The 21,904-nt window shown below is 45.3% G+C and overlaps 1 protein-coding gene across 1 annotated transcript; it reads left to right on the forward strand.

Annotated features, from left to right (window-relative positions):
- Positions 1-2,014: 2,014 nt before the first annotated feature.
- Positions 2,015-21,485, forward strand: RDH10 (retinol dehydrogenase 10). Its single transcript, XM_066578581.1, has 6 exons — positions 2,015-2,580; positions 4,165-4,403; positions 15,339-15,437; positions 16,078-16,223; positions 17,327-17,458; positions 18,440-21,485. Exons 1-6 carry the CDS (start codon positions 2,298-2,300, stop codon positions 18,561-18,563), a joined length of 1,023 nt encoding a protein of 340 aa, XP_066434678.1. The 5' UTR covers positions 2,015-2,297; the 3' UTR covers positions 18,564-21,485.
- Positions 21,486-21,904: the final 419 nt, after the last annotated feature.

Below are 21,904 nucleotides of genomic sequence, written 5' to 3' on the forward strand. Positions count from 1 at the left end.
ACTAATGAGTGACTGTTTCCTGTTACTGCAGCAGTTGGCTCTGTTATGGGTGCACTGTGGCCGGATATGTTATGGGGGGCTGTAGTTGGCTGTATTATATGGGGGTGCTGTAAGTGTCTGTATTATGGGGGTGCTGTAGTTGGCTGTATTATGGGGGTGCTGTAAGTGTCTGTATTATGGGGGTGCTGTAGTTGGCTGTATTATGGGGGTACTGTAAGTGTCTGTATTATGGGGGTGCTGTAGTTGGCTGTATTATGGGGGTGCTGTAAGTGTCTGTATTATGGGGGTGCTGTAGTTGGCTGTATTATGGGGGTGCTGTAAGTGTCTGTATTATGGGGGTGCTGTAGTTGGCTGTATTATGGGGGTGCTGTAAGTGTCTGTATTATGGGGGTGCTGTAGTTGGCTGTATTATGGGGGTGCTGTAAGTGTCTGTATTATGGGGGTGCTGTAGTTGGCTGTATTATGGGGGTGCTGTAGTTGTCTGTATTCTATGGGAGTGCTGCAGATGGCTGTATTATGGGGGTGCTGTAGTTGACGGTAATATTGGGGTTCCGTAGTTGGCTGTGTTATGGGGGTGCTGTAGTTGACTAATATTGGGGTTCCGTAGTTACTGTATAATGGGGGAGCTGTAGTTGGCACTGTTATGGGGAGCTGTAGCTGCAAATGTTATGGGGGAGCTGTAGTTGGCACATGTTATGGGGGAGCTGTAGTTGGCACTGTTATGGGGTGCTGTAGTTGGCACTGTTATGGGGTGCTGTAGTTGGCACTGTTATGGGGGGGCTGTAGTTGGCACTGTTATGGGGGGCTGTAGTTGGCACTGTTATGGTGGAGCTGTAGTTGGCACTGTTATGGGGTGGCTGTAGTTGGCACTGTTATGGGGGGCTGTAGTTGGCACTGTTATGGGGGAGCTGTAGTTGGCACTGTTATGGGGAGCTGTAGCTGCATGTTATGGGGGAGCTGTAGTTGGCACTGTTATGGGGTGCTGTAGTTGGCACTGTTATGGGGTGCTGTAGTTGGCACTGTTATGGGGGGGCTGTAGTTGGCAATGTTATAGGGGGAGCTGTAGTTGGCACTGTTATGGGGGGCTGTAGTTGGCACTGTTATGGTGGAGCTGTAGTTGGCACTGTTATGGGGTGGCTGTAGTTGGCACTGTTATGGGGGGCTGTAGTTGGCACTGTTATGGGGGGGCTGTAGTTGGCACTGTTATGGTGGAGCTGTAGTTGGCACTGTTATGGGGTGGCTGTAGTTGGCACTGTTATGGGGGGCTGTAGTTGGCACTGTTATGGGGGAGCTGTAGTTGGCACTGTTATGGGGAGCTGTAGCTGCATGTTATGGGGGAGCTGTAGTTGGCACTGTTATGGGGTGCTGTAGTTGGCACTGTTATGGGGGGCTGTAGTTGGCACTGTTATGTGGTGCTGTAGCTGCACATGTTATGGGGTGCTGTAGTTGGCACTGTTATGGGGGAGCTGTAGTTGGCACTGTTATGGGGTGCTGTAGTTGGCACTGTTATGGGGTGCTGTAGTTGGCACTGTTATGGTGGAGCTGTAGTTGGCACTGTTATGGGGGGCTGTAGTTGGCACTGTTATGGTGGAGCTGTAGTTGGCACTGTTATGGTGGAGCTGTAGTTGGCACTGTTATGGGGGTGCTGTAGTTGGCACTGTTATGGGGTGCTGTAGTTGGCACTGTTATGGGGGTGCTGTAGTTGGCACATGTTATGGGGGTGCTGTAGTTGGCACTGTTATGGGGAGCTGTAGTTGGCACATGTTATGGGGGTGCTGTAGTTGGCACTGTTATGGGGGAGCTGTAGTTGGCACATGTTATGGGGGTGCTGTAGTTGGCACATGTTATGGGGGTGCTGTAGTTGGCACTGTTATGGGGGGCTGTAGTTGGCACTGTTATGTGGTTGCGTATACTCCCCCCAGCGCAGCGGGCAGCAGTGGCAGCAGGTGGGTGTCAGCCCGGGCAGTGAGCAGTTAATGGACGCCCCTTCCTCCCTCCCGTCCATGTGATGCGGCGCCGCCCCTCCCGTGTGCGGGTTGCACCGGGCGGGGCGAGGTTACCTCCTGGCCGGTGCCCGGCTATATATCGCGCTGCCGGGACACAACATGCAGTGCACGGGCCGCAGCTCTCCAGCCGACACAGCCCGGGACGCGCTTGCAGTAAGTTGGGACATGGGCAGGAGGAGAGCGTCCCGCAGCCGCCAGTAACCGCCCGTCCCGGGAAGTCAGCGACAGCGCGCCGTCCCCCGCCCGGACTGCAGAGCGAGCCGCGCCGGAGCCTCCCCGCCCGCCCGCAGCATGAACATCGTGCTGGAGTTGTTCGTGGTGACTTTTAAGGTCCTCTGGGCCTTCGTGCTGGCGGCGGCCAAATGGCTGGTGCGCCCCAAGGAGAAGAGCGTGGCCGGGCAGGTGTGCCTCATCACCGGGGCGGGCAGCGGGCTCGGGCGCCTCTTTGCCCTGGAGTTTGCCCGGCGCCGGGCACAGCTGGTGCTCTGGGACATAAACACGCAGAGCAACGAGGAGACGGCCGGCATGGTGCGGGAGATCTACCGGCAGCTGGAAGCGGAGGACGCGCTGCGGGGTGAGTGCCAACTGTGTGCCCGCCGCTAGTGACTGTGCCACTGTGGGGTAGATGTGTGACCGGTGGGATGTGCCCGATGTTGTATGCCAGCTGTAACTGGGCAGAGTGAGCTCTGTGCCACCAGGTGTATTAATGGTACCAACCATCAATTCTAGTGGGATCATTATGTATTGGAGGGTAGGGGCGCATGGAGTGGATTTTGGTGCAAATCTGCAGCATTTGGTGCAGTTTATGATGTGGATCCGTTGCAGAATTCACCCTTTCAATAGAAGGACTGAGGTCTGCTGCCGATCCGGATCAGAACTGGCACCGAGTGGGCACACGTGAAAGTGGCGATCTACAGGTAGTAAGGGTCTGTTCACACGGCAGACTGTGCTGCAGATTTCACCCTTTCAATGGAATTCAAATGCAAAGGGTGAAATATGCAGCAAATCTGTGTCCAAATGGAATGATGTATTTAGTTGGTTTGGTTTATTTTTATTTTTAATTTTTTTTTTTTTTTTTTTAATTACACTTTATATGCTAATTTTCTAAAAGTGCAGAAGCAATGTGTTTTGGGATATATATATATATATATATATATATATATATATAAAAAATATTATTATTTTTTTTTTTTTAAATAGGCTGTTGAATGGGTGAAAACCTCCCAAACACCAGCAATTGCTCTTTCAAAACAAAAAACAGCCCATGTGAACCTACCTTAAAGTCTATATGATTCTTTCCCCACCCACCATGCGATATGTTTCCATATCTGAACTGCATAAGCTTTGCTCCAGTCATAATGTAACGTGCGGTCAGATCAGTGATGGCGTCATACAGAATCGGTGACTTGTTTCCCTATAACAATCAGCTGCTTATGATGGGGTCAGATGATCCTGGACTGATCTGCTTGGTGGTCTTACTAGACGACCCCAGTATGGAACCTCACCGTTCCTTATGTCCGTGCCTTTCATCATTATGATTGCCACAATGGAAACTCTCACTGCATTCTAGCAACGACTCAATGTCTAGTCTGATGACCTAAAACGTGTCGGACCCGTCTGAGACTCTCCATTATGGCTATAATTGTTGCAACTGGTCATATCCATGCAGTGATACAAAGTAACAATGTGAGTCCATCAATAAGAGCCCAGATCGTGTAGAACGGTTAACCTGTGACACTAGAGGATGTTGGGAGTTGTAGTTTAACAGCTGGAGGATCACTAATAGAAAGCAGCGTGGACAGAACAGGATGACTTGTGCCACAGAGAACTAATCCTTCGTGGATCCCAAGAACAGATCTGCCCCAAAGCTTGTAGAATGTCTGGCCGGGCATTGTCTTCCTATGATCAAAGTGCAGCAGAGTTTGCATTGGACGCAGTCCCACTGCCTCTTGCATAAGTAAGTGCTCTCCACATCTGCTGCGAGTAGAAGGTTTAAAGCTGCGTACCCTCAGCTGACGTAAGCCGTGGAGGAATGAATGGCCTCGTAGTAGAGTAGTGCTGGATGTTACTTGCCAGGACGTAATCGCAGTCTCGTAGAACCTTTCGTCATCTAACGTCCCTCTTGGTTTTTCTTCTCTTTCTTGTCTTGCCCGAACAGCTGGGAACCTGGTAGAGGAAGAAGTGCTGCCATGCTCCAATCTCCAGGTTCACACGTACACTTGTGACGTAGGAAAGCGTGAGAGTGTTTACTCCACAGCCGAGAAGGTCCGCCGGGAGGTCGGAGACGTCTTTCTTCTGCTCAACAATGCTGGTGTAGTATCGGGACACCATCTGCTCGAGTGTCCAGATGAACTGATAGAAAGGACTATGATGGTTAATTGTCATGCACACTTCTGGGTAAGACTTGGCACGCACCCTCCATGTACTTATATGTTCCTCCTAACATATCCCCTTATATACTAAATGTAGTCATTCAGTTGGATGTTTTGTAGCTGCTTCCACCATTGTGACTGGATTGAGGGAGTATTCCATGATTTTATTGATGACTTATTGAGAGCTGTGCCTGTAATACCAACCCGGGCCACTGCACTATGGTCAGCGCCTTCTGCTTCCTCTGCTGACTAGAGCAGCAGTGACACTGGGAATCGGCTGACTGGTAAGGGTCTAAGAGGCAGGTTCCCGCCAGTCATCTCTTGCTGACCTGTTGGTTAACAAAGTCTTGGAATATTCCTTTAGACAATCCGGTGTATTTTGGAAAGGGCCTTAACGGGTATCTTTATCTTCCACTGGAATTTGGTTGCATTTTATGTTTTCTTGTATCCACTATGAAGGTAAGTACTCATGTGCAGGTGTATTGGTGAAGGTCTCCTGTCTTCTAAAAAAAAAAAAGTGGAAGCAGCAAAAAGTATTCAAAATGCTCTATATTTTATTTTTCTGAAGTGTATCTCCAATTATATAGAAGTGATGATGGCGCAGGAGCGTGCGCAACAATGGCTTTATTAATACACTTGCATTGCATATTCTGTCTATGTAGTAGCACAGACATTCTGCTCATGCCTATGTACTAGGAGATGCGATGTCCTGCTATGTCTCCTAATTTCCCATATCCGTACCATAGAATATAATGCAGCTCTACAGAACTGGATGCTTTCTTCTATGTTCAGTCATTTCTGTTCCAGTGAACTTAAGTGCCTGAATAATAGAAGTGCATTCACCAGAACTAAATGCCCTGATGTGGTATGGAAGCGGTCTACAAATGTATATCTCTTCTATGCCAAGACTTCATAGCAGGGATTCCCAAACGTAGCCCTGGCCACACAGGCAAGGATGCTGACAGCATTGGTAAAATCGGCCACTAATTCATGTTCATACCTGGGAACTTCAAATGGGGGCGGCCTGCAAGTGGAAGTGCCCCTCTAAGGCCGCCTTCACAAACAGCGTAATTGCTGCCGGCATTCCACAATGGAAAACCTGCTGGAAAGCCGCAGTGGCCAAGGCCACACCTAAATAGTGCAGATTTGGCTTCTTTCTGAAGTGTATGTGCTGTGAATTCTAACCCCTGTATTTCAAGGATTGAATTCGGCAGCATAAATGGTTGTGATGTGCATTTAAAATCCACAGCGGTCTTCAAAAAGTTCATGGAAATTCTCTGCAGCATGTGAAGTAGACTCTTAAATCCTCTGCACACGGGCATTTCAGTGCCTTCAAAAAATGTGGTATTTATACCTGGTTGTCTGTATATGGCTTCTGACTTGGCTTTCAATTCCCAGTCATTGTTACAAGGCTTGTATAAAGAGTCTAACATTGACTTGCAGTAATGCTGCCTTCCAGTAGGTGGCACTGTGGAGGTATTGTTCCATCTTCCTTATTTTGCATATTACCCAGAGGAAGAGGAATGGCCTTTATAAGTCTCCTCACTCACCTTCTAGGTGCTCTCCCTAAGAAGAAAAGATAGCGTTCCTGATTCATACCTGGAGAACTTCTGTATGGCATGACTAGACATGGGGTCTTTTGCTCTGTGAGCCCATAATTCAGACATGTGAATAAAATATTAGTGCCCTAAAGGGGCCATACACTTTCAATAGCTGCCAAAAATGCTCAATTAGCAGACGCCTGGTCTCAACTCCCTTGTATATTTTCAACAGGGAAGAGGAATAAGCCATTGCCGACTGTCTAAATCCAAATCGCCCCAATCACTCTTTCCCCCAACATCTGCTGTATGGAGAGTCGGGACACCCCATAAGGAATGTTGTCCAATTCTGCAAATATGGCCACTGTTCCTCTGTGTATGGATGCCTATTAAATGCCACTTCCTTACTAGCCCTTGAGGGAGACTCTCATTGCTGATGGGCTACAGCGTAGGGTATTCTAATATGAACACATGCAGCAGTAAAGTACAGGGGGTTTTCCTATTACTTTAATATTGCTTCACAACCACTCTGCTTCCTGGTTGCTGCTGACCGGGACTTGTGATTGGCTGCAGCAGTCAACCAGGAAGTAGAAGGTGGTTGTGAAGCGGTCTTAAGTAATGGGGAAAACCCATCTAAGGAGGTGATCCTAAATAAACACCTCATGTATTGCATATCTTAAACTGCTGTCTGCACCTGCTAATATCTTGGAATCTCCAATACTTAACACCTTGTGCCCGCTTCCCACAAAATGATTAGGAACTGCCTACTGTAACCCAGTGCAGAGCTGCCTTGTTCTTGGGACATATGAGGTCAAGTCTTTAGCATACTAATTTATTACCCCTTAAATGGGGAATTATGAAGTTTTTGGCAAAAGCACTGAAATGTACGTCTGCTTTATATCTTCCTGCTTCACATGGGCTCAGCTGCTCTAATTGTGATCTGGGCGCTCCAATCACTCACGTTCATGTGTGCCAACATCTAGCCAACACGATGTGATGAAGAAGGTCTTGGCTGTTGGCAGTGGTGGTGCTGGAATAAGTCTTACGGGAGTTCTGCTTCTATAGTATTACAAATGCAGGATACTTAAGACGACTTTCAAAGTGACTTCATCCTTCAGACACAAATCACACATTCAGGTCTAACCTCTAGGGTTTGTCGAATATCACTGAAGCTTTGGGGCTACAGGGCTCTTCTGATCACTTGGCTTTACCGTAACAAAGTGTGGACCTTAGAATGCCATGAATGGATCTGGTGGGAAACCCACTCTGCTTCAGGGTCCAGGGGCATTCCAAGTATAATTCAGTGGAGGCTGTTTGTCAAGTTTGCCTATGTGAATCCAAACTCGCCCATCCTATGTAAAAAATGTAATTAGGGGGTGGGGTTATTATGGTTTTTATCTGGCTGGCTGGAGATGATCACTAAGGTTCAGGAGATGGAGATTGGGTTTGGTCTACCTCAATGCGGTTTTTGTTTGTCTGTTTCTGTGTGTGGCCTTTTTTTAAGCCTGAGCCCATTTCTGTTGTCTTGTTATTCCATAACACCCAAACTAAATTCTGTCGATTGTACATCCGGCTCTGACTAGACTCCACTGGACGTTGACCCCCGCCACATGTGTCCCATGTCATACTGGGAGTATGACTTGCAGTACCCCACACTGGCCTCTTTACACAGCTGAAGGCACAGGAGCGACAATTGTTACAGCTGTCAGGCACTTGCGTTCCCAACAGTCGTCAAGTGTAACTTGGTCTCAAACTTGCCAAGATGTCCATTTCTATCCCAGTCAACTGCTAACTCTTATGGGAGATGGCACTCTTGGTATAATATCTAGAAATGTTGGGAAGCCTTCAACGATATGGAGTAAACCCACCTGACCACTCATGCCCCATCTACACCTACTCTGTAAACTTACTATTATTGCAAATGCCCCTACAGCAGAACCATGTGAAGGCTGTCGTTAATTGGTTGAGTAAGGGTCCTCTTAAGGGCGCCCACCCACTGGCTTTTTTTTTTTTTTTTTTTTTTTTTTTTTTCTCCGTTTTTTCTCAAGAGCAATTAGTTTTGAATGTACTCCTGTCCACTGGCTTTTTTTTTTTTTTTTTTTTTTTTTTTTTTTTTGTCTGTTGCAATTTTTAACATAGGAACTGTCAGTTGCATATGTGTCCTTATTTTTCTCTTAATGCACCCATGAATGTCAATGTAAATTAACGGAAAAAGCCGCGAAAAACGCACGGAAAACGTGCCGAAAACGCTGCGTTTTTCACGCACGAAAATCGCAAACGCCAGTGGGTGGGCGCCCTAACACTGCAAGATAACCTGGAACATGCATGCAACCATTGATGGTATAGACTGTATATCATTTGCTTGGCGTGCATGCAACACAAACAATTGGTTAGTTTAGATTAGTTAACCCTTCTGCCACTTCTTTCTATTCAGCAAGCCGTTACGCCTGTTTACAGTAAATCCTTTCGTGTAAACTATTTCTAGGCCTGCGGTAAAGGTTATCGCTGACTTGACTTATCACTATCACTGATTATATAATCGTAGGTGCGCGCCTAGCAAACCACTCACTATAGCCATCATTCACACGATGAGCTGCCATGTAAAAGGCCACTAAGACGACACTGGTATTCCTTCTAGCGTAAGAAGTAGTGCTGAGTCAAAGAATAAACTTCTTTTCACTGTTAGAACCAGCAAGTGATGCGTTTCGAGGCCTAAGCTTAAGTCACTCGCCTAGATTCCTCAAGACGCAACTACTATGGCTCACCCAAAAAGTCGTTTATTTTATTTTTCCTCTGCACTCGTCTGAATCAGTGTATACTGTAACAAAAAAGCGATTTCCCCTAAAGGAGCCCCTCAAGTCCCTTCTGAGCACTTAGTGAGCTGAGAACGCTCCCTTCTAACAACCTGTTTCTCCAGTTCTACTGATCAGGATCTACTACAGTTAATACTTGTCACGGTTAAGTAGACTTTTTGCTATTTCGTCTTAGCTGAATCCACTGGAATGAATTCTACCATGTTTCTTTAATTGATAGGTCTGCCATTAGTGATGACTTCCTGGGTCTCGTCCCATGGCTGTGAACCATATGGCACTTAACCTTTTATTTAGGGGATGAGTACACCCATATGAGAGGAAATTGACGTAAATTTGTGTAATCTAATGAACATGCTCCGCTGGGCAAAGAGCAGATGTCTAGAAGCATCTCTTGATGTCATCTAGCACCTCCAGTGACGGGAGCCATCTGTAGGATGGAGGCAGCCAATTTCAGTGGTAACTAGTTCTTCATATCTGTAGATGTTTCCCACCCCCGGCAGCTGCACACAGTATGGTAGAAACGTGTTCGCATCTACTGTGGAAATGGAGTGCGGTCATATCCTACCGTCCAGATGCAGACGCTGGTAGTCAACTATGTGCTCGGGGCTGGACAAGTCCACATGCCATTTATTTAGTATTTTTATTTTTTTGGATAAGGGATCATAATCAGATTTTTCAGCCCCATTTCATTTATTTGCATGGGGTTGAAGTAGTATCCCATAGGCAAGACTTTTTTTTTTTTTTTTTTTTTTCTTTTGGAAGAAGGCAGCAATGCTTGGCAACTCCACTGATTGCAGCACTCCTCCTTATGAGATTAGACTGTTGCTGAACCGCCATTAAATTTAATCAGTTTAAAGGTGCAAGTGGTCTGATCATGCTGGCCGTGCAAGAATGGGCCTCTCTTCGTGTCTGTGTGTGTCTGAGTCCTATTAGGACAAAAAACAGGAATCCCTTTCCCGAAAGGTTTCCCTGCTTTACTATATGATCCAGTTCTTGCCACGGAATATACAGCTCTCGCCAGGTATCGCATCTTGACCCTATCTAATACACACTAGACTGTAGTCATTTTGGTGTGACTGGATGATACTTATTAAATTTTTTTTTTCCTCTTTTGGAACTTCTGACTTTATCCCAACAGGGGGGAGGGAGATAACTATTTATTTATTTTTTTTTCCTCTTTAAAACACCTGACTTGTGGTGTTCCCTTTTCATTCCATTTGGCTATCCACACGGTTCCATGTGAAAAAAAAAAAAAAAAGCACCTGACCGCTCAGCTGAAACAAGTGTATAAGGGACTCGGAGAAACTGTTCAGTGGACACCTACTGAAGGTATATGGGCACCATTTTATTCATAGCTCCGTTGACTAGCTATGAGTTATGCCCATGCTACCAAACATGCTCCCCATACAAGGATAGGCCCCACATCTTTGCTCAATGCTGTACAGAAATCCAATGCTTCATCTGAGGCCTAATCTAAAGAAGTCCTTATTTTAATTTTTTTATTTTTATTTTTTTTTTTTATCCCTGCCCATCTTGGGATTTATCCTCAGCCAGTAACTGAATATCCCAAACCCATGGTGGTTTATTTGACGGACACAGGATTAGTCTGTGATCTCCTTTTATGTAGTGATTGCATGACAGCCACATATAACTTAGAATCCTCATGCATATTTAATGTTGGTACATACAAATTCTCATTGGGTAATAAATTGGCCTTTTTTCCCAGCAAGTCCAATCTGCACACTTCTGATTATTTACATAGTTCCTGCATGTCGTCATAGATTTCTGCTTGTTTGCAGCATCTTGGCCCGGCGGCAGCTATCTTACTCACCACTTGGCATTATAACAGCACTTGTAGTTGGAAAGTTTCCTTTGAGCTGTGATGGCTGAAACTTTCAGAGAATTTTTAGTAAACTTTTTTCTTTTCCCGTGTTATCTGTTTTAACCACTTGCGTCAAACTGGTTGGTCGCCTTTCTGGTGACGTAACTGTGTGGCTTTCTTGTTCCTTTAGTAAGCTGCAATAGTAGAGGGTCACCTAATGCCTCAAAGTACCAGAGACACTGACTTGTATATGGCATATAATCGCACATTGGAGAACATTTAGTGCAGATTTTCACAGCGGAATCTATTCATTGCAGTGAATGACTTCCACGGTGAGAACCCATGGCACTTCTGCGTCAGACTTTCAAATCTGCAGCATCTTCCTCTGTGTGTAATTCAACTACTGTACTCTGCACTATTGTTAAACCCCGTTCACTTACACTTTACACTGCTGGAGAACTTACATTTTAATTCCCCAGCGTTTCTGTGTGGGAAGGGAATCTATAACTGTCTAGCCAGCAGTCACCAACTTGGCCCCATCCATTAAGGGAGTTGCGCCAAGTAATCCCTAGCCACAGGATGGGCATAACTGACTGGTGGGGGTGCCAGATATTGCCAAGCACTGGCAGTTGGCAATTTCCAACACTCCCATTGAGATGAATGGAGTTGTACTACCCCCCCCCCCCCCTTATTATAGGGAATGCTAATGTCTAACTTGCCTTCATTAAGGAAAGGCTGAAGGTGGGTGGGGGTTAATATTTGATTACGATCGGTCCTGGAAAAAACTTGCTAAAGTTATCTAAAAGTTTAAGAATCTTCACGAACTGTATCCATTTTTTTTATAGGCTATTGGTAATTTGCAAGAACTGCCACTTCTGGAAGCCACAACAGGTTTCTACTACTTTATGGAATTCATGTTCTAGTCTCTTCTGTGGTTGCATGTTACTTCTATAGACGGGGTCTTTTTTAAACTTTCTCCACTGAAAGACCAGACTTCTGTAAATGGCACTATTGTTGACTGTGCCAGAAAGGGTTAAGCTGAAAGGAGGGGGGCGGACAATACCCTTGTTAATCTGCCTGTAAAAGTCATTATCCTAAAACGTAATTATGAAACTGCCCCATAGTTCTCAATGTTGTTTCCTTGTTTCCCCATTTGCTTTACTTTTTGCCTAATTTGTCTTGACACCACAGCTGTGGCGGCCTTTTGTGCGGCTAAACCTTTCCTCTGTTGTGTTTCATGAAAAGCGCTGAAGAATTCTGGGGAAGGGATGGGAAGAAGTGCTGGACTGTTAGAAGTTAATTTGCCATAAACAAGAACGTTGAGAACCAATTACTAAAGCTATGAAGTGACATGTAAACGCTTGTCCAGCTTCACACATTTGTGCCTAATAAGTAATTACTGATTTGTGTGCGCACATAAGAAGTGTAATAAGAGTCTGTCCACCAGGCAAGTACAGGGGCCTCTCGGTTGCAGGAAATGGGGGGAGTAGGTGTGTGGGGGTCTTTTGGTTTCCCCTTCACCAGTTCTGCACCCTGAAAACTGGGTGTGAATCTCCTAGTCAAGCTTCTCCATTCCCATAACGTCAGGAGGCATATTTTATGAATTCCAATATTGTGTCGGCAAGGACTGCAATATTGGGAAAATTAGAAGTTTAAGTGTGTATCTAAGAGGACCAGACACTTTGGTCCTGCAGGTTTATGCTGGAGCCATGGCATGCTACTGCACTATGGTCCTGATGTGTGAAACTGCACAATGTAAGGTGGCTTCTCAATGCCCACACAGGCAGTGTTGGTGCCCAGAGGGGTGGTGCCAGTATTTCTAAAACAGGCCACTTGTTGGCTGTTCCCGAAACACTATCAAAGGTGTACCAAGACTGGCTGAACCATGGACAGACATCCGACAGAAGATCACACAGCAGCAGGCCACATGTGGTTGATCCTAGAGGCAAGCGTTGAGTGGCCTGTCTTGTGTAGGCTGCAATGCACAGTTTTGTCAACATAGACGCCCGTCCCCACTGCCAGAAAACTCCTCCGCTTTTCACAATGCGCCCCACGGCCGCTCAGCACCGCTTGCATGTCGCACTGCAGCGCTGACAAGTGCCGGACGGCGGTTGGCAGCTAAATCCACGCCTACCGAGCACATCTGTGGACTGCTGGCTCTCGCCTTTCTCCACGTCGTCACACCGAATGTGAAGGGAGGTGTGAGAAGAAAGCTGTCAGGGAGACTGCATGCTGGCCCGGTGAAAAGGAGCACAGCCCATGCCATCCACCGCTGCTGTGTGGCCATCGGCACCTGTGAGCGCCAGGAATGGAAGACACACTGCGGGACCTGTAACATGAAGCTGGCCACAGGACATATAGTGCTGCTGCTAAGCCGCCGGCCACAAGACCTGTGAGGCTGAGCAAAGGGACATCATGCAGTCAATCACAAATGGGGGGTAAAAAACCCTGTATGTTGACACCAGCAGGACTTCCGGTGGTGTCAAGATACAAGAATACCCTTGGATCGTTGGTCACTGTAGTACAAACCTTGAATGGTGACCGCTACAAGGCTTGTTGGCTGACTATCTGGACCCAAATCTTTCCTGATCAAAGTGCCATGTTTCAGTAGGACGATGCTTTGTGTCATTACACTCAGATCCTAGGTTGTGGTTGGTGTAACATGACAATGAGCTCTCCACACTGTCTTGGCCCTCAAACTCACTGGACTGTAACCCCATTGAACACACTTGGGATATGCTGGAAAGGGCTGTGAGATCTGTTCCCACGTATCTGCAGCATTTGTGCAAACTGACAGAGCTGTTACAGTGGACATGGGTCAAGTTGAGTATGGAGGATGTTTGCCGCTTTTTGGTTTGTTTCCGGATGTCTGAAAGCTGTGATGTCCAAAAAAAAAAAGTGGACCAACACTTTTTTTTTTTTTTTTGTGGTGGTCCTAATGTAGTGACCGTTCTGTGTACTGTATATAGTTTACCTTTTTAGATTGAGTGAGACTCAAATATGACCCATGGAATGATGAGGCCATTTTTTTAATTATAGATATTTTAGTGTTCTTTTAAAAAAAAAAAAAAAAAAAAAAAAAAAAAAGCAAATCTTTTCGTTCATGGTTAAAATGTTTCCCTAGAAAACCGAGCCACGTTCTGGAGATCCTCGCTAATCCTGGGTTTTTGGCAGTTGTCTGCCTAATCCATGCAAAAAGAGGGAGGTTATGAAGACACTTAAGCATCGGCAGGCTCGCTCTACAAAGACATGTGGAGATGTTCAGACAAAAAAGGTTTATTTTGGAGTGTCTGCTCCTACCATACAAAATATCGAGCTATATAGAATGAGGCTCTTATCCCCCTCCCAATTGCTTTGTCTTTGAATTGGCAAGTGTCGTAACAAAGCTGTGTTGGAAGGAAGGACATGGCTTGATCACAGAACTTTGTTAGATCTTAAACAAACACAAGATGGTTCTCGGGAGTTTGTTGATTAAGTTACAATGATTACTCTGTGCTCAGCAGTTGGCACCAGTAGAGTTAGAAATTACAGCAGATTTGATTTCAGGGGACACAGTGATAATCTTGTTAGTCAGAAATTAAGTATGCTTCAAAGAATTACTTGGAAATCTTTAAAAGTGCAAGGAGATCTGAAAACTACCTGTTTTTCTTGGCCTAAATGGCTCTTATTGAAATGTTCTTCTGACCAGGCCAAGCCTTTAAAGGGTCTGAAATAAGAAAATAAAGTGGAGGATTGTCTTCTATATACGCAATGTAGCAAGCCCTCAAGATTCTTGTCTGGCTTGCATTGAATTTGCTTTAATTGGTGGAGCAGAAATGTATAAAGGGATTAAACTTTTTTATTCATCTTTTTTTTTTTTTTTCTTCTCTTCCCCCAAATTAAAAAAAAAAAACAAAAAAAAACCTGCATAAAATATACCACCTACCATCCCATATGCTGTACTAGACATATAAGTTGCATGCTTTTTATGTTGTTGGGTTGAATCGATGTCTTGAAACACTGCTCATGACTTTAGTTTGATGCTACCACTTTAGCTACCCCCCCCCCCCCCCCCCCAAAACCCATCCAGGGAAGTAGGTATGAGATAAACCTGGTTGACCAGATTGTACTGATGTTGCTGGTGACATAACATGGCCACTTCTGATCAATGATGGATTAAGAAAAAAATGCCAGAAACTAGATGTGTGCAGCTTAGACTTGAAGCTTTTTGTGTCCTTTTAGGCAGCATTTCTATTACCCTAAATTCCCTGACTCTTTGCATGTCCACTTGGTGGTATTCACTGCGGACTCTTCTGTCAAATTCCTTTTTGATTTGCCTAAAAAACCCTATAGCTTTCTGCTACAGTTTGTCGTGGAATTTGCATTCCAATGCAGAAAACTCGCGTTTTTGCATCAAGAAGTGACGTCGCTGCTTAATGTGAGAACGCAAGTTTTCCCAGTGTATTTTTGCCTACAATCTGACAAACCATGGCAAAAAGCCCCATGTTTGAGTGGTGCCTTCCCCCTGTGTGAACATGCCCCTAGGCTTGGAATGGTCCACCTCTGACCAGCAGAGGTTTCTCTCGCTCGGTAATATACAGCGTTGTAGAATCCACATTTTGGTCCAGTTCATTATAATGTGCTGCAGCTTGGTTTTTAGCGTTTGTCACTCTCCATGCTATTGTTACACAGGTGACAGATGGTGAATGCATTGATTGCTGTTCAGCTAATCTCCCTTGGCTGCCTGCAGTGATGGTGGACAATACTTCATTTGCACTGTTATCTAACCGCTGCTCTCTCCCTTACAGACCACAAAGGCATTCCTTCCCAAAATGATGGAAATGAATCATGGACATATTGTTACAGTGGCAAGCTCTCTGGGCTTGTTCAGCACTGCAGGAGTGGAGGTAAGCTGGAGTGGGTTTATTCTTGTACCTCTCACCACCGGTGTACAAAATGCAGAGATGTCGTCCCTTTCTGTATGTCCGTCAAGCTTCAATTTAAAGAAGGGGTCCTCATCAATAATCGGGTTTTCAGAAGTCATAGAGGTTGTGATGAAGCTAGCCCTACATGCCTAGTGCATAGTAGCGTACTATGTCATACAATACATGGACAGACCGTCCAAGAGCTACTGTGGCTGTAGGGTTTTCTTGATATGCAAAAGGTTTGACCACTTTGCCCTGGATATCAAGTACTCAAGCCTACTTGCATATGGCGGTACAGCTGAATGCATGGTGCCTTGGAGCACTGACTGTATTTGAGGTGGGATAGTACAGATGTAGCAGACCTCTAGTTGATACTTAATGTTACAATAACTCAATTTACAACCTTGTAACGATCACAATAAACCAGTCATGTTAATGGTTGCTACATCTGTATGGAGTTTCCAAAGACCGTCTTTGGATATTTATGCTTTTTTTTGCTTTGCAAGTATTATGGGGACATTATCTTTCTAATGGAGTCTTTACTTGTATAGTAACCAATAGCTATATGTACTAAAGCTTTTTTTAACTCTTCTTCCTCCCTCTCCTACTTTGTGACACACAGGATTATTGCGCTAGCAAGTTTGGTGCCGTGGGTTTCCATGAGTCTCTCAGCCATGAACTTAAGGCTGCAGACAAAGATGGGATTAAAGCCACTCTAGTCTGTCCTTATCTGGTGGACACAGGCATGTTCCGGGGTTGCAGAATCAGGTTAGTGCTCATGAGTCTCATATTCCTGATGCGGTCATCTGTCTGAAGACAAATAGTGTGTGTGTGTGTGTGTGTGTGTACTGGGGACAACAATGGGGGGGGGGGGGGGGGGGGGGGGAGAGAGAGATAACTTGCTGATTGGTGGGGGTATCGTCTTAGAGAACTGGGTTCTCTATGCTGGCTAAAGATGCCTACACTAATACTTGTGTGTGGCTGTATCAGTCCTGTTGATATACTTGCCTACTTCTGCATTGTCATGGCCTTCCCACTGGAAGGACCAATGACTCGCAGGTTGGAACTAGTCTTTACATGCGTTCATGGGTGCAATATGTAATCTGTATGCAACGGCACCAAACATCTGGCCGTGTAAAGACTGCATCTACAACTTCAACTATTGCATGACTTTGACTGTGTAGCTCTAAGTGAAAACCAACTAAATGTAAGAAGGCGACTGAACAGTATGAACTGAGCGTAGTTCGGAAATTGCATCTCTTCCCTTCTCCCAGTCTATGTAAGACTTCCTACTCTTGAGGTTGGACATGGCAGGCTGTCAAGGCATAAATTCATGCCTTGTTCTGTGTAGTGTCCAAAACTGGGACTGGACATGTGGGATTCCCATGTTGGCTGCTTATTTTACTGGAATCCAAAGGATTAACGGGATTAGAGAGTGGAGCCCAGTACGTGTGCCATTACAATTGCACCTAGAAGTATCTTTACAGAAAACGAGCAGTTTGTTTGTACGGCCGTCCAAGTTTTGTCACTTTGGAAGAGCTTCTCCTAGAATAAATTGCAGGAAGTCTTCTGAGCTTTGTGAAGCGTGCGCTGGCACAGGTTACAACGTCCCTTTTAATTACCACAGTATCTCTGATGCTTGACTGCAAAACCCAAACCTGCTGCTCGTTATAAACGCGTATTCCAGTTACCGAGAAATAACAAACTTTGACAATCTGGATCGCCCCTAACAGTCTGCAGACAGTACCTAGCGGGCAGCCGCGCGGCTCCCGTCCAGGTGGACCTCATTATTCTGTTGCTGTTATGAAGTATCGAGACAGACGTGGAGCTGGAATGTGTAAATAAAACTCACTGCAACATTAATCTTTCAGAAAAGAAATCGAGCCCTTCCTCCCGCCCTTGAAACCAGATTACTGTGTGAAGCAGGCCATGAGGGCCATTCTTACAGACCAGCCGATGATATGTACGCCTCGACTCATGTACATCGTGACCTGCATGAAAAGGTAACTGTTGTCCTGAATGCTTCCAGTCACTTGGGGAAAATCTGTGCTTGCTAGAAGGGGTTAAACAAACTGGCCTTCACACAATTTAGCAAAAGTGCTTGCAGTAGTGCCATGATGTACAAAGTAATGACCTTCTAGCTGGGAACTTTCTTTACAAGCACAGAATGGCTGCAGTCTTTAGAGGGTTGTTCGTAGAATAGGGTGCAGTTGGTGGTGGTGCCGGTTTCATATCGGTGCACCCTCAGGGCAACAGTGGGATCCACTGGTGACGGTAGAAAGGTACTAGGGTATCGCATTAAGTTTACCAGTGCACTACTTAAGGGGGTTGTCCACTCTTGTTAGTCTTTTGACAATACATGAACCCCCAACAATCAGTGGGGAAACATGATAGTAAGTGTTCCATCTTCCTGCAGCGCCATCACAGGGAAGATTGAGCATTACACAGTGGCCTGTCCATGTAATACAGGACAGGTCCTCCAGCATGGGAAACTATCTTTGTAACGGTCCACTCTAGCAAAGAGATGAGGGTGCTGAACAGAATTTCTCCATCTTGGGGGAACATGAAAATGGGTTGTCTAAACTGGACTACCCCCTTAACCTTTTCTAGTGCTCGGTGCATAACCTGGTCTCCACACTAGAGCGTGAGTCCCTAAGGCTCAAATGAGATTACCAACATTGGTCAAACTTTGACTTTGCTCCAGGAGAGCCATTTTGACCAGCTAACTATTGTATGTATATGGGGCCTCCCGATTTCTGTAACTGATTTTTAATGTCGGGGGGGGGGGGAGAAATATTGGGTATGTTCAATTTTTGGCAGCTTGCTCCAGTCTGCCTGTGGGGAAACGCATGACTGCTCTACCAATTTATGTGGGAGTTGGGAGAGGGGGCTATTGAAGTTGTATGGGTACCCTCTGACTACTTGCATCTGCCAGTTTAATTATTTGTGTCCATCCACTAATCTGCGCTCTCTTCTGTCTACAGCATTCTGCCTTTTGAAGCGGTGGTCTGTATGTACCGGTTCCTGGGAGCGGACAAGTGCATGTACCCCTTTATTGCGCAGAGGAAACAAGCCACAAATAACAATGAAGCTAAAAATGGAATTTAACTCTTAGTATAACCCTCACTTGTGACTAGACTGACCTTGTTGACCAGTCAACACATTTAAAGACTGACTTTGGAAAGGCACTTGTGCATCGACATGTATTTTCGTTCTTGCGCTCTTTCTCCTGCACACTGCAGCACGTGGTGGACTCTTCTACGTCATGCGTTGCTCCTCCAATCTGTTTTTTTACACACTGTAAATGTGACCAACTAAAGACGTATAAAAGGCTTAAATGTAGCAATAAAGTGTCTCTGTAGAGCTACTGTACAACAGTACACCAAGGCAAACCGGTTTCCTGAAATGCACTGTTACACTGTCATATACTAGACGAAGGCAACGGAGCTGCAAACTGCAATGCACATAGAGTTCCTTCAGTAGGCAAACACATATGTACTAATGAGAACTGGCATTCAGAGTGTGCAGATCAGCTGTAGGTGGCAGAGGCATCGATTGGCTGGAAGGAGCCAACGGCTAGCAATTGTGCTGAAAAGGCAATGAACTAATGGAGTACGCAGCCATTGAACTCCCCTACAATCTCTCGCACGGTCTAACTCGCTTCCTTACAATCTAGGTTTTTGTTGCTTGAAGTAGGGTCCGGTCATGTTACGGAAAGTTTAATTCCAGGCTGCATTCACACTCTGAACAATGTGAAGACCGCACACAAGTAGTCGCCTGTTAACGGTTTGCTTTTTTTTTTTTTTTCGTAAAATGGTTCTATATACAAATACTCCCCTACTTGGGAACCTGTTCGTAGGTCCGAACAAATGTTTATATGGAGTGGGATCGCAGGTGGATCCCGCTCCATACAACGTCGGGTGCAGGCTGGTCTTACAGCGGACACCCGGCTGCAGTGGTTCCGACCCGCCGCTTTTCGGAACGGTTAACACTTTAAATACCGCTCTGACAGCAGTATTTAAAGTTTTAATAGTTCCGACGTGCGGCACGTTGGAACTGCTTCTGTTCAAGGGGGCCCGAACAGTGGTTGCTAGGCAGCCGGGGCCCTTCTGAAAGGTACTCTGCATCGGCAGCCTTGGGGGGCCTATCAAACGCACGGCTTAATAGGCGCTCTGCATAGGGCAGCTCTCGGGCCTTTCAGAAGACCCCCGACTGCCTAGCCACCAGTGTCCAGCGATCTGACCGGACAGGCTTGATAGAAGCCTGTCCGGTCCCTGCACAGTATGATGTAATGCCAAAGCATTACATCATATTGTGCAGGACAGATGGCACCCAACTGGCAAACATTCGAGTTATACCTTCAAGATGTGAACAATCTGTACCCTCAATTACACCTGCTTGAGTCCTCTGATTACTAAAGTGCTTGTATATTGTGCAGGAGTGACTGAAACCAGCAACGAGGCCAATATGACCAGGATACAAGCAAACTTATAGCATATTTTATTAAACCACAAACCAATTGCTAGGGACATATATGCTTAGCACTAACTGCGTGCTCTCAGAGGGGTGATGTAGGGTCCCGGGTAGCAGTCTGAGCGCAGCTGGATTGTAGCAGCAATGCAGTCAACAACTCTGCCGGTGATGCAGGTCCGTATGGGTTCCCCTAAAGTAATGCAGCTTTTAGCATCTTGCAGCTAGTGAACACTAAAGGGCCTCTTCACACCAGCAGACTTGCTTTCCGTCTAGCTGTTTCATTGTGTGAGCCAAACTAGTGTTGCACCGCAGCTGTGTGGTGACCACTGCATGGGACTAGCCTTGTTTTTCGTAGCCATTTTGGTACATGGGGCGATACGTAGTCCACCATCATGAAAATGCATGCATCAGGAATTACTATTAGCTGTGAAATAGAAGCACCCCAGCCGCCTTGCGTTGGCAATTTCTTAGTACAAATATCGGCATTGCTCTGTTTCGTGTAACCTCTCTAAACTGGGTATAGTGTCTGACGTATTAACAATGGTGTAAGAAATGTCTCCATGGATACAGAGTATAAACAAACCTTCTATACAAGCCAGCACCAGGTCATTAAAATCTTAAGTGCTCTTCCTTTTTAGGCATTTTGGTGCATAATGCCAATCTAAGGGTCTAATAAAATAAATCTGTCTTTAATATGAAGAAATTGGCTTTTTTTGAATTGTAATGACCTGGTGTTTGGCTAGCTGTATAGCTTCCACTTGTTTTGTAGTCCTACAAGCTAAGACGCCCCGAAGGCTCGCTTTCATGATGCTTTCTAACCAAGTGAGCACTGCCGGCTTTCTCTTGCAAATTTTGGTAAAATTTGTATGTAGTCTTTAAATGTGCATAGGTGCTGCATACATAATACGAGGGATGTTTCTACTGTTAGGAAAAAACGCATTGGGACAAATTAAATTACACATACCCTTTTAATGGTTAATTGCAGTAAGAACAATAATTCAGGTGGCTGAGCCAATATTCCTGTCTGTCCGTGAGGAATCATGCCTCATGAAAACAAATCTTCTGCTAATTGATTCGTAGAACCTCGTGTGACGTAAATGTAGACCGCATTGCTACAACACAACGGCAACCTGTGAAGAATTTTGCAACTTTTTTTTTCTCAAGGACGGTAATCTGCTTCTGGCCGCCATCCATTGGAAACCTGCAGGTGAACAGATGTGACGTCTTTGCTGGAAACGGACCTGGTGATTCTGCTCTTTACTTGTACATGTGAAATGTGTAGAGATGTAAAGAATTTTTTTTTTCTCTCGTGTGGTCTACAAAAATTTTTTTCTATGTTTTTGTATAGAGAACATTTTACAGTTGTGCCTTGAATTAAAATCTAGTTAGAGAACATTGTATAGCGAATTTCTACCTCTGTATCTAAATATTATTCAATTGTCTTGTAAATTACTCTCCAACTTCTGTGATTTACTTTTTTTTTTTTCTTTAATCATTGACGTCTTAAATATTGACCAGTGTCTGGTTTTATTAAAGCAAATTATCTTACTGGAGAAACTGGTGTCAAAATCAAGTGACTATGCCTGTATAGGGAGAAGGGCTGATCCGTAAAGTGCCAGAGGCCGCCCGGATGTAATGATTAAAGATGGCTGCTATAGTAATATAAGGTGGTAGTCACATGACTTCTGTCCCATTGGGATAAGTGCAAAACTCACATGTGAAATTAACCCATTAACTTCAAGATGGGGGGGGGGGGGGAGAATCACAGCATGGCTTATTTTTGGGGTGATTTGTTACGAATTGAGGGAGGGGGGATTGCACTCGCATGTCATGCAATTTGGTTGAGAGTGATATGTTTTGCTGTTTCTTTTTTCTCTCCCCTCCCTCTCCCTAACCGGTTAAACTATTGGAACTAAATTAAGAATTTATAAGGATGGCCTTATAAGGCTCCTCACTCACCACCTTGGTGCTCTCCC

This window comes from Eleutherodactylus coqui, chromosome 9 (assembly GCF_035609145.1).
Source record: "Eleutherodactylus coqui strain aEleCoq1 chromosome 9, aEleCoq1.hap1, whole genome shotgun sequence".
NCBI lineage: Eukaryota > Metazoa > Chordata > Amphibia > Anura > Eleutherodactylidae > Eleutherodactylus > Eleutherodactylus coqui.

What these genes read in the sequence shown, in the direction of transcription:
- RDH10 (XM_066578581.1), top strand. Translation starts at nt 2,298, where the DNA reads ATGAACATCGTGCTGGAGTTGTTCGTGGTGACTTTTAAGGTCCTCTGG. An exon ending in AGCGGAGGACGCGCTGCGGG is followed by an intron (nt 2,581 to 4,164) that starts GTGAGTGCCAAC and finishes TTGCCCGAACAG; the next exon opens with CTGGGAACCTGGTAGAGGAA. An exon ending in ATTGTCATGCACACTTCTGG is followed by an intron (nt 4,404 to 15,338) that starts GTAAGACTTGGC and finishes TCTCCCTTACAG; the next exon opens with ACCACAAAGGCATTCCTTCC.